General features: G+C 43.9%; 1 protein-coding gene across 1 annotated transcript in view; it reads left to right on the top strand.

Moving 5' to 3' along the window:
* The window catches only part of ccdc30 (coiled-coil domain containing 30), a 111,627-nt gene that overhangs the window by 87,829 nt on the left and 10,360 nt on the right, over positions 1-13,438 (top strand). Inside the window, exons 21-24 of the mRNA XM_067970055.1 lie at positions 3,533-3,690; positions 5,781-5,946; positions 8,389-8,510; positions 10,235-10,376. Of these exons, the coding sequence (XP_067826156.1) occupies positions 3,533-3,690; positions 5,781-5,946; positions 8,389-8,510; positions 10,235-10,376 (588 nt within the window). The remainder of the gene's footprint in view (positions 1-3,532; positions 3,691-5,780; positions 5,947-8,388; positions 8,511-10,234; positions 10,377-13,438) is intronic.

The following is a 13,438-nucleotide window of genomic DNA, read 5'->3' as shown; positions in this document are numbered from 1 at the left end:
GTATACTTCCTTAGCCACTTTCTCAACCTGCCCTGTCACCTTCAGTAATTTGTGCATGTATACCCCCAGATCTCTCTGTTCCTGCACAGCTTTTAGAATTGTACCCTTTAGTTTATAATTCCTCTCCTTGCTCTTCCTACTGAAATGCGTCACTTCACACTTTTCTGCGTTGAATTTCATCTGCCACGTGTTCGCCCATTCTACCAGCCTGTCTATGTTCTCATAAAGTCTATCACTGTCCTCCTTGCTGTTCGCTACTCTTCCAAGTTTTGTGTCATCTGCAAATTTTGAAATTTTGCCCTGTACATCCAAGTCCAAGTCATTAACATATATCAAAAAAAGCAATGGTCCTAGTACCGACCCCTGGGGAACAGGTATACCTCCCTCCAGTTCGAAAAACAAACGTTCACCACAACTCTCTGTTTCTTATTACTTAGCCAATTTCGTATCCATGCTGCCACTGCCTCCATTATTCCAAGGGTTTCAACTTTCATGACAAGCCTATTATACGGCACTTTATCAAACGCCTTATGGAAGTCCATATACACCATTTCAACCTCATTGACTCTCTCTGTTACCTCATCAAAAAACTCAATCAATTTGGTTAAACAGGATTTGCCTTTAACAAATCCGTGCTGGCTTTCCTTAATTAATCCACACTTGTCCAAGTGACTGTTAATTTTGTCCCAGATTATCGTTTCTAAAAGTTTCCCCACTACCAAGGTTAAACTGCTGGGTTTATCCTTACACCCTTTTTTGAACAAGTGTGTAACATTTGCAGTTCTCCAGTCCTCTGGCACCACCCCCGTATCTAAGGATGATTGGAAAATTATGGCCAGTACCGCCACAATTTCCACCCTTACTTCCCTCAGCAACCTAGGATGCATCCCATCTGGACAGGGTGACTTATCTACTTTCGGTACAGCTAGCCTTTCTAGTACCTCCTCTTTATCAATTTTTAACCCATCCAGTATCTCAGCTACCTCTTCACTTACTGTGTTTCAAAGTACTCATTCAAAATTTCAAAGTACTCATTTAGTACCTCTGCCTCCATGCAAAGATCTCCTTTTTTGGTCCCTAATCGGTCCCACCCCTCTTCTTACTACCTGTTAACATGCCTATAGAAGACTCCTATATTCAACCTGGTTGACAATACAACACTTGTATTGTCAACCTGACTTCTGTCATATGCCCCTTTTTTCTGCTTCATCTTACCCTCTACCTCTTTTGTCATCCAGGGAGCTCTGGTTTTAGTTGCCCTACCTTTCTCCCTCGTGGGAATGTATCTAGACTGTACCTGAATCATCTCCTCTTTAAAGGCCGCCCTTTGTTCAATTACAGTTTTGCCTGCCAATCTTTGATTCCAATTTACCCGGCCAGATCCGTTCTCAACCCATTGAAATTGGCCCTCCTCCAATTGAGTATTTTTACTCTAGAGTGGTCCTCATCCTTTTTCACAGCTAATCTAAACCTTATGATACTATGATCACTGTTCCCTCACTGACACTTGCTCCACTTGGCCCACCTCATTTCCTAGGACCAGATCGAGCAATGCCTCCTTCCTCGTTGGGCCAGAAATGTACTGGTCAAGAAAATTCTCCGGAACACATTTCAAAAATTCCTCCCCCTCTTTGCCCCTTACACTATTACTATCCCAGTCTATTGTTAGGATAGTTGAAGTCCCCCATTATCACTACTCAATGGTTCTTGCACATCTCTAATTTCCCTACAAATTTGCTCCTCTATATCCTTCCCACTAGTTGTTAGCCCCAGTCGTGTAATGGCACCTCCTGTTGTTTCTTAACTCTAACCTTGACCCCTCCAAGACATCCTCTCTCTCCAGCACTGCAATATTCTCCTTAATCAATACTGCCACCCCCCCACCCCTCCTTTCTTTCCTTCCCTATCTTTCCTGAACACCTTGTATCCAGGAATATTTAGTACCCAATCCTGCCCTTTCTTGAGCCAGGTCTCCGTTATCACCGCAACATCAAATTCCTACATGACTAATTGCGTCTGCAGCTCACCAACCTTGTCTACTACACTTCGAGCATTTACATACATGCACTGTTAACCTATCTTTGACCTTCTTGTATTCTCTTAGTCTGATCCCATCTAATACCATACTGTTTCTTACTCTAGTGCTATCTGCCTCTCCTAAACCTTTGTGCACCTTGTTTCTCCTTTCCAATGCTACATCCTGGTGCCCAATCCCCTGCCAAATTAGTTTAAACCCTCCCTCTCAGAACTACCGAACCTCCCTGCAAGAACATTGGTCCCAGCTCTATTCAGGCGCAACCCATCCAGCCTGTACAGGTTCCAATTCCCCCAGAACTGATCCCAATGCGTCAGGGATCTAAAGCCCTCCCTCCTGCACCATCTCTCCAGCCACGCATTCATCTGCTCTATCCTTCTGTTTCTATACTCACCAGCACATGGCACTGGGGGTAATCTGGAGATTACTACCTTTGAGGTCCTGCTTATTAATCTTTTTCCTAACTCCCTAAACTCTTCATTCAGGACCTCATCCCTCTTTCTACCTATGTCCTTGGTACCAATAAGGACCACAACCTCTGGCTGTTCACCCACCCCCTTCAGAATGTTCTGCAGCTGCTCAGTGACATCCTTGACCCTGGCATCAGGGAGGCAACATACCATCCTGGAATCACGTCTGCAATCGCAGAAACGCCTGTCTGTTCCTCTAACTATTGAATCTCCTATCACTATTGCTCTCCTGACCCTTTCTCCTCTTCCCCGCCCCCCCCCCCCCCCAGCCCCGGCCCTATACAGCTGAGCCACCTGTGATGCTGTGAACTTACCTGTGGCTGCACTCCTTAGAGGAACCCTTTCCCTCACCAGTATTCAGAACTGAATACTGGTTAGAGAGCAAGAGGCCCTCAGGTATAAATATCTTTCTTTTCCCTTCTTTCTTCCCTCCTGCAGTGCATTCAGGTAATCCAGTAAACTTTTTTAACTCGTGCCCATCAGCAGTCAAACAAAATTCATCAATTAAAAATAGTTGTGGCTATCGGAAATCTTAATTTGTTTATTTTTACATTTTTCAGTCAACTGAGGTAAGTCTGCATTGCTTTTAGATACAATGTAGCTGAAGGGAATTTCGGTTGGGATTGCGCTCAATTTGTTTTCCCCATACTTCTCAGTTGGATCAACTTAGGAAAAAAACAGGATCCAACCCAAACTCATAACTAATACAGAGGTACAACTTAGCCTGCCCCATCTTAAAAGGAGTTTACTGTATTGCAATCTTATGCAATAACTGGATTCTGAAGCTACACTGTACATCCTTTGCATAGAACTTTGGCTAGTAAATGAAACAGTTTGTTTTTTTAAAAAAATCTGTTTATTTCAAGCCCCTTTACCAAATCTGCTTGTCTGGACTGTTCATTTAATATTTTGATCAGTAGGTTATTTGAGAGATGCTGTTTGCAAGACATCAAAAATGCTTTGTCGTTCTTCTCTCTTTTCCCTCCCTTACTCCCACGGACAATCACAACGTGAACTGGGCCTGAAGACTGCAGAGCTTCAGCAGCACATGAGCAGCGTTCAGCATCAGCTACGACTGTCAGACGCTCGAGCCAAGGAGAGGGAGGCGTTAGAAGCAGAGCTAATGGAAAGCAGGGACACAGCAGCCACGTTCAAGAATCAGCTACAGGAGGAAGTCCTTCAGAGGTAAACTCTGAAGGGGTGGGAACCCAGGATGTTGTAGGAAAGAGAGTGGGATGTTGTGTAAAGAAAATGAAACCAAGCATGTAGACTTGCCTTACTTTTCCACTTCCAAGTTAAATTATTAGGACAGATGAAGCACTGATGTTAATCTGACCAGTCATTCTTATCAAACTCTGAGTTATAGAGTCATACAGCACAGAAGGAGGTCCCCATTCAGCTGATCGTGCCTGTGCTGGCTGTCTGAAAGAGCCACCAAATAGACCCACTCCCTGATGTTAACTGAATCACTATTCCACAGCAATACGTCAGGACAGATAAGTTGCCACATCATTCTAAACTGCTTCTTGGTAATGCTGCGATTTGCTTCTATGCCCACGCCCCACCCAGTGGCTGAATGTAAATGCACCACATGGGGCTGTATTGTGCAGGACAGAGTTAGAGGTTAAAGCCCTGAGTTGTGCTAAGTTGGGGGATTCAGGCAGGGCAGCAGTAGCAGTGCTATAGTGACCTCAGTATAACCAGGCTAGTGATGGGAAAATTGCCCACGGCTCCTACTCCTGATCACATTCCACTGACCCCTTGCTGGTGCATGTGTGTGGCCATCAGGTGAGGACAGAATTGGGCTTGGCTATGATGCTCTCCATGATTGAAACTTCCTAATACTCACTGTCCAGGCTCACATGTGAAGAATGTCCTTTTGGATGAGATATTGGAGGGAGCCAGGGCCAGTTGAACCATGAATTGCCACTTTCAGGAGAGGAGAGAGAAAATTGTGGAGTTTCTTTTAAAAATAGGGATCCCACATTGACTCTAGGACCTATGGCTCTAAGTTATAAGGAGAAACTTGCACAGCTGAACTTGTTCTCCACCTTCTGCAACAAGAACATGATCCAGGCCTTTAATTGTGGACTGTAAAGTAGAACAACAGTGCATGTAATTTGGTCTCCTGAACCTGATGTAAAAGCACCTTTAAACTGGATTAGATTTAAATGCGCAAATTTAATTTCACAAGTACCTACCTTTTCCTGCACAAATACCAAAACATTTAAGTGAAAATTTCCTGTTGTACAGTGTAACCTGTGTAATCTCTCTAATGTGCAGTGACTGTTTGTAACCTCTACACTTTGTACACTGATTGTGTTTATTACATACTGAATTACATAGAGTCACAGAAATAGGCTATTCAGCCCAACAGGTCTATGCCGGTGTTTTGCTCCACACGAGCCTCCTCCCACCCTACTTCATCTAACCCTATCAACATATCTTTCTATTCCTTTCTCCCTCATGTACTTACCTAGATTCCCTTTAAATGCATCTATGCTATTTGCTTCAGCTACTCCTTGTGGTAGCAAGTTCCACATTCTAACCACTCTCTGGGTAAAGAAGTTTCTCCTGAATTCTTTATTGGAATTAATAGTGACTACCTCATATTTATGACCCCTAGTTTAGGACTCCCTCACAACTGGAAATGACTTCTCTACAGCTACTCTATCAAACCCCCTCAGAATTTTAAAGACCTCTATTAGGCCACCCCTCAGCCTTCCCTTTTCTAGAGAAAAGAGTCCCAGCCTGTTCAGTGTTTCCTGATAGTTGTAAGCTCTTAGTTCTGGTATCAAAGTTGTAAATCTTTTTTGCACCTTCTCCAGTACCTCTATATCCTTTTTGTATACCAGTTCACAGGGTACTGAATCAAATATTTTGCAATGGCAAACTATTGCAACGCTTTGGGGTGGGGAAGAAAGTCAGAAAATCAGACATTTCATATCTCCGTTCAATAGTGTCTACTCATTTTGCCTTCTTTCCAACCTCCCTCCCCAAAAAGGGATGTTTCAGCATTAATTAGATATTTCTACTTTGACAGTAAGAGGTTCAAATATATTTAGAAGGTGTGACCCAGTCTCAAAGACTGACTGGATCCTTGGTCTCATTAACTTTAAAACAGATACACACACACTTGAACGAACAAAACCAAAATAAATCCACGATGCGCACTTTAGTATAGATACACTGCAAAAAGAAGTTCCAAGTCATACTGGCATCTGGACTTTGAGTCATTCCACCCTGTGTGTAACCCTCCCTCTTTATCTTTTTAGGAAACTTGCAGATCAGAATGCAGAGGAGCTCCAGCAACAAATCAAAGCATGGCAAGAAAAGGAAGGGTGCTTAGTGCGGTCCAAATGTGACCTGCAGCAGCGACTGCAGCAACATGAGGCACGGATCCGAGTTCTGGAAGAGGAACAGGAGGCCGTGTGTACTGAGGTTAGCTACTGAGGGCTGAAATACAACTGAGTGACACTCCATTACATTGTCCGTGGAATTAGATTTCTTTTTTTAATTTTCTCTCATTCTCATCAGAAGGCATTGACTTTTTACTGGGCGCAGCTCCTTGAACGCTGGCTGCCCCTCTGGTATCTTACCCACTCAGCCATTCTTCATCTGTGAGCCTAGACAGTGAGTGTTGATAGGCTATTCAATTATGGGATATCACTGCTGAGCCTGATCCTGTCCTCGCCCAGTCTTTGCACACATAGGGGGTTAAATTGGTTAACCCTTGAAAACAAGCACGGGGATTGCGGTGCGCGATTAACCCGTACCCGGTCGTTGAGAGGCAGGCAGCACTTAACATTCATGCTGCCTGCTGTTTTACATAATTGCTGTGTGCAGCCAGCCCTACTTGCGCTGTTGAGTGGCTGCACACCAGCAGGGGGCCCAGATACTGCGAGTGGCTAGCACCACTTAAAGGCAGCTTGCACCTTTTTCAAGGGGAGATGCACTGTGGCTGCAGGAAGTAATGAAAGTCAATGGTGAAGTGAATCTGTGCTGCAATATAGTGAAGCATGATGATGCTGGGAACTCTGGAATTTTTAATGAGCAACAACTTGGCTGTTCAAAGTTTGCGAGACTCTTATATTTTGAAAATATAAGATACTGGTCTGAATAGAGATCAGAAATCGCATAAATAAAACACAGATGCAGGTCCCGTCCTTATGTTTACAAACTTTTGAGTTCTTTCAAAAGATTGAATAAAGGTTACTCATAACTCCATCCCACATCCTCCAATCAGCACGCCAGACCTGGCCAATCTGCTGATCTGCCGGCCTGCGAGAAAGCATACACCAAGATTCTTTGATGATGCACTAAAGGCCTTGGTGCAAGAGGTGGACAGAAGTAGGGGCATCCTATATCCTCAGGGGGGTGGTGGTGGTGGTGGCGGCAAGAGGCCCTCCAGACAAATGTTCCCGAGGCAGTAGGGGACGAGGTCAATGCCAGGAGCATAGCACCATGAACATGGATGTAGTGCAGGAAGAAGTGCAATGATTTGACGAGAGCAGTCAAGGTGCGTGAGTTCAGCGGTCAAGGTGTGTGAGTTCAACTGTCAAGTGGCATCTCCTACCAACTAGCCTCATCCACTGCTCCACGCACGACACCCCTCATCACCCACCTACCAACAAACTCTTTCAATCAGTACTCAACTCTTCCAGTCAGATGCTTCCTCTCATCCTTACACATTACCATGGTTGCAAGCCGTATACCCACATCTCACAGGTCACACATACTGGCAGCTATTCAACCATGACAGGCACATCACCCAAACATCTTGCAAGATACTCACTGACACACTTCCCGCTTTCTTGCAGGAGAAGGTGGTGCATAACATAAGGCAGCAAATGGCGAAGAACATGAACCTGCTGTCCTCTCTCAGGATGACAGCATTCCTGTCCCACCCCTGCCACTACGCCAGTCCCCTTGCTGTTGCCTGTCAGCTAGCCCACCCACTCCCTGTAGAGTATTGAAACTTTTATTATAGGAACAGGAGTAGGCCATTTAGCCCCTCGAGCCTGTTCTGCCATTCAATGAGATCATGACTGATCTGTGACCTAACTCCATAGACCCGCCTTAGCCCTATATCCCTTAATACCTTTGGTTAACAAAAATCTATCAATCTCAGATTTAAAATTAATAATTGAGCTAGCATCAACTGCTGTTTGCAGGAGAGTTCCAAACTTGTAGAAGCCTTTCCTAACTTCACTCCTGAAATTCCTGGCTCTAATTTTTAGGCTATGTCCCCATATCCTAGTATTCAAGTATAGGAGACCTCCAAAAGCAGGTACAAATGCATCAGCAACCAGAAGCAATAATCTGGCAACGAACCTGTAACTCCTGCTTGATCCCTTTAAATGGTGCTGGTAGGGGAGTCTTCCATGCCGTTTAAGACCTGTTCAGCTGTGCAAGGTTAAGACAGTGCATTGGCTGGAGCGTGGAGTTCCAAAGTTGCATTTGTCCCTTTAAATCAGTGTAGCACACTGATCTACTGCATAATCTCCCTACTTTACATGCTGCTGGTGCTCGTTAGGTGCGCATGTGCAAAAGCCTTTACCAATATGGTGTCCTGTCCCCATAATTCCAACCCCCCCGCCTCCTAAAATTCCCAATCTTGAGCAGACAGTCTGGAGGGAAGCAGCAAGGGTGGACAAGTCATGTGTCAACTAAGCAGGTGAGGAGTCACCCCCTAGGATGCACTTATACAAGAAGCGAGCACCTAGGAAACACTATGGAAAGGTGAAAATCACATTTTATTTTTTAAAATGCATAATTATTATTTGGTGTCATTCTGCATGTGCTTTGTTTCTGTATCATTTTAAACCATAGTGACTGTTGTTTGTTACTTCCCAGTGCTAATGTAAACCATTCTCCATCTAGAATCACTGTAGTCAAAAGGCTAATAAGAAGCTGATGGATGATCTGTGTTTAAACAAACAAGAGGCAGAGAAACTTAAGGAAGAGCTGCAGAACGTTCTCCAACAATTGGATTCACAAGTCAGGCAAGTGAATGAACAACTCATTGAAGGAACTAATAGGGTCCTGTGAATCCAGGGTTGCTATCGTTTATGTTACAGGAAGGTTTAAACATTCCGATTGTCCAGATTGACCCAATTGTAGCAGTGAAAATGTGACTGGTCTCATTTACAGCAACTGCACTAGTAATTCTCAGTTTTGAAGTGAGATGCTTTTCCTCACCAATGAGAGAAAGCAAGAGAAGTCTTTGGAGGCACGGCTATCGCAGCATCCTTAGATCAAGTGACAATGTTCCAATAAAAGCACAGAGGGATCAGGGTAGTGCAGTGGATTAGTCACTGGCCTACCACCTCTGGGGCTTTGGTTCAAATCCAACCCCGACTACTGGGATGAAAGTCTTCTCTGTCTGCTGGCTGTAAGGATCCTCTGTGAAATAAGTTTGGGCAGACTGAATCCAACTCTTAGAGGGCATGTGCTGCTAAATAGCAACTTCAGTCCGATAGTCCTCAGGATGTAAGGAATGGAAAAAATATCACACGTTTTCGAGGCACATTGTTGGGGCAGAATAGAGAAAGCTGTGCTATATTTGACCTGGGAGTGTTCCATTCACTGACACTAACTTTCAACTTGATGAGCATAGAATTTTTTTTTAAAAGAAGCCGTAGAACCTTATTTAATACAGAAATCAGACCCCATTATAGGAGCTTACAGTTAAGGAGGTGCTTTACTGCACTACACAGAGAATTGGTACTCGGGACAAATCTGAGCCAGAACATCGTGTGGAATCAACCACATTTGTTTCGCGAGATGGATTCCAAAGTATCAGAGCAGCAAATAAATAACTGTGCTCACACATGCATTGGAAGTTGAAAGTCAGGATTAGTTCATTTCTGACCTTCCTCAATTGCTGGGAAAGGTCCATAGCAGCCAGTGACCATGAAACTGCATCAGAGGTTCAAATAGGAGGGTTGAACTTGCCTGTGGCCAGATGAAATTGCGGGGCCTATCTGTGCAGTGGCAGCATTAATCTTTGCCATTGCCACGTTCCTTCTTTACAAGATTGACAAATAACACACCTCTAGGTGGTTCTCAGTGCTTCTGTAGTTTACCTCATAGATAATTTGCCTCATTTATCAAATAGTACTGCTGCTGGAGTCAAGGCTGCCGTCAAAGCTAGCATTGTACGGTAAAGGGGTCATCAAAGTAAATACGCCACACAGTCTATAATTATAATATTAGATGCACAGTTTCCATGATTCCTGGATTGTGGCATTTCTGTTCCATTTTTTTCTTGTGTCAGCCTTGGCTCAGTGGTAGCTCTCTTGCCTCTGATCCAGAAGGGCGTGCGTTCAGCGACTTGCAGGTGTAATTTAGGCTGACACTTCATTGCACTACTGAGGGTGTATTGCACTGTCGGAGGTGCTGTCTTTCAGATGAGATGCTAAACCAAGGTCCTGTTTGTCCTCTCGGCTGGACATAAAAGATCCCATGATATTATTTGAGAGCAAGGGAGTTCTTCTGGTGTCCTGGCCAATATTTATCCCTCAATCAACACCACTAAAACATGTTATCTGGTCATTATCTCATTGCTGTTTGTAGTGCTGACTACGCAAGTTGGCTGCTGTGTTTGCCTACATTACAACAGTGACTACGTTTCAAAAGTACTTCATTGGTTGTGAAGCGCTTTGGGACATCCTGAGGACATGAAAGGCACTAAATAAATGCAAGTATTTTTTTTATTTCTAACCAGATTGTATAACGAGAAACAGATGAGACACAAACAGAAGCTGCGCAAAGCTAAAGAGATCTTTATCCGCGAAGTGATGCTACGGGATGGTAAAATAAAACATCTGGAAAGTGAGCTCAAATTGATGAAAAACCTGATGGACAAGGTGAGTCCAAAGAGTAGAAGCTATTTACTTGTAAGTCAGAGGTTGGGTGTTCAAGCCCAACTCCAGGACTTGAGCGCATATCTAGGTTAACATTTTAGTGCAGCACTGAGGGAGTGCTACATTGTCATAGGTGCCGTCTTTCAGGGGTGAATTTAAAATGAGGCTCTGACTGCCTGTTCATGTAGATGTAAAAGACTCCATTGCTCTATCCGAAGAAGACTAGGGAAGAGTAATGTTCCTCCCTCACTTCACACCACCAAAATACAGATTAACTGCTCATTCATCTCATTTCCTGTTTTATAGGACCTTGCTGCCACAATTGGCACATTTGTGTAAAGAACTACAGTGACTGCATTTTAAAAGTAATTGGTTGTGAAGCATTTTGAGACATTCTAGGTGATAAGTCTTTCTTGTGCATTTGAAAGTTTAGTTCATTCAGTTCTGAATTGGTAAAGGCATTGTGTCACTCAGCTGTGCACAGCAGGAAAGTCCTAGGTTAGATGCATGATCTGTGCTGAGTTAGCTGATCTTAGTCAGGGTAGCAGTAAAGTCATTGCAATTGGGCTCAGCGTCCCCGGGTAAGGGAGACAAATATCAGCCAGGGTTCCCATTCTCGATTGCTAGTACTTTGTTGACACTCTCTGGGCTTGCACATTGGAGAATGACCACTTGGGTGTAGTACTGAAGGATATGGAACTCTTCCCCAGCACGTTTCAGCACCTTCAGGAGAGGAGGAAGGACTTTAGAGGATAAAAAAAATTCCTTTTGTTGAAAAAAAGCAATGTGGGCAGAGTGCAGGCAGCTTGCATTGTTGCATGCTCTTGCATAAAAGGCAGCTTTGTTTAGTTTTAAGCAGACATTTCAGTTCCTGGTTGACCTGAGCTTGCAACACGAAACTGGTTGTAAAATCACTGATCAATTTTGCTTACCTTTCTCAGAGGGGGCAAGCAGTAGGGAGAATCCTTCTTATAGGGCTGCCCAAAGCCCCCTTCATGTTGTACTAGTGCCGCTGGATCCTGACACATGAGTCTTGTGCCGCAACAGTAACAAGCTAAACTTGTCAAACTTTGTTATGTCCTCTTGACCGCTGACTTTAGCGAATCTGACCAGTTTAGCTTTAGCAAATCTGACCAGTTTAGCTTTGGTGTTACTGTGGGCCGCACGAGATTCCCACATCAGTTACTGGCAGCACCAGCACAATATAAATGTGGCTCACAGCAAAGAGGGAAGTAAACAACGATAACTTACATTTATACAATGCCTTTTAACGTTGTAAAACGTCCCAAGGCACTTTACAGGAGTGTTATCAGACAAAATTTGACACCGAGCCATATAATATATTAGGACAGGTAATCAAAAGGTTGGTCAAAGAGGTAGGTTCTAAGGAGCGTGTTGACCGGAAGTCACCGGTTACAGTTATTGGCTTAGTACACAGAGGAGACAGTCAATTCTCTCTTAATTCTCAATTCACTTTATTAACGTTATTAGATCATGTACATACTGCTTATACGTCTGGTTAGATATAGGCATGCAGTTTACAGCAGGTTATACAGTTTTATACTCAAACTAGGATTTAAACGCACACCCACTAGGTTTCCCTGACTAACACTCCCTGAGTGGTCACCGAATAGAAAGGATATTATATTACCCGGAAAGGAGAGATAACGCTGGCCAGGCGATTCGTTCTCTCTCTCTCGACGTCGTCTCTACGTCCCTGACATCGTCTCTACGTCCCTGACGTAGGGTCCCTACTTTCGCGATGGTTAGTCTCTGGAGTTTTCCTCACAAACACTGGCACAAGCCTGCAATTCTTCATTTTTAACTTCAAGCCTGTCTTTTCGAATGATGCTGTCTTCTCCGGTTGGCTTAAAGTTGCTGGAGTGGTCAGTGTCATCCCCTGATTGGCTCTGTTCCAAGGGGCTAGATAGCATCACCTCATTACTCCTTTTCTAAATAAGGACTGGTGTCTCATCAGAGCTCCTTTGTCCCTCGAAGAAGCGGAACTAATTCAAACCGGTTCTGGCCAGTTCAGACCAGTGACTGAACTCCAGGTCACTTCAGTTCAAAAGTTAGTCTCTTTGTTAGCAATTCTAATTAAACTCAGTAGTTTTCTGCAGCCCCTGGCCAACAAGCGTCTTAAGAGGAGAGAGAGGTGGAGAGGTTTAGGGAGGGCATTCCAGAGCTTAGGGCCTAGGCAGCTGAAGGCACTGCCGCCAATGGTGGGGCGAAGGAAATCGGGGATGCACCAAAGGCCAGAATTGGAGATGAGCAATTCCACAAAGGGTGGTGGAAATCTGGAACTCTCTTCCCCCAAAAAGCTGTTGAGGCTGGGAGTCAATTGAATGAGATCAATAGATTTTTGTTAGACAACGATATTAAGAGTTACGGAACCAAGGCGGATAGATGAAATTAAGATCTAATTGAATGGCGGAACAGGCTCGAGGGTCTGAATGGTCTACTCCTGTTCCTATGTTCCTTCCTATATTTCTAAGACAGTAACGGTTAAGTGTGTAGATATGCTAACTACAAAGAGGCAGGTCGTGGGTTTAGTAGCCTGTGAATAAATTTTAAAATACCAGATGGGAGCGAGCATGAATGGGCCTGCTAGCCTTTTCTTGTCAAGGGTACACAAACAGAAACAAGGCGGTGAAATGTGCTGGATAATGTATGTTACCACGATTCTGATGAAGGGTTACACCTGAAACATTAGCCTATCTTTCGCTTCCAGATGCTGACCAACCTACTATGTGGTTCAAGCATTTTCTGTTTTTATTTCAGATTTCTGGCACTTTTTATCTTAAGTGAAAGTAGGAATTAGATCATCTGCCTTTTGTCATTCTGATCCTCCACCCATTCAGGAGCACTTTTTCTCTTAAATCAGTCACTCTGAACTATTAGGGATAAGTTTATTGAGATGAAAGTCTCCTCTGTTTGTTACTTGTAAGGACCCTATGTGAAGTGAATTTGCTCCTAATTCAACATTGACTAACACTAAATTAGCAAACTAGCTCTGAGAGGCCACAGAATGGAGCATGTAGAAAGAATGTCACTGTGGTACAGAA

Source organism: Heptranchias perlo, chromosome 32 (genome assembly GCF_035084215.1).
Source record: "Heptranchias perlo isolate sHepPer1 chromosome 32, sHepPer1.hap1, whole genome shotgun sequence".
Classification (NCBI taxonomy): Eukaryota; Metazoa; Chordata; class Chondrichthyes; order Hexanchiformes; family Hexanchidae; genus Heptranchias; species Heptranchias perlo.
This window is presented reverse-complemented; position numbering and strand designations above follow the sequence as displayed.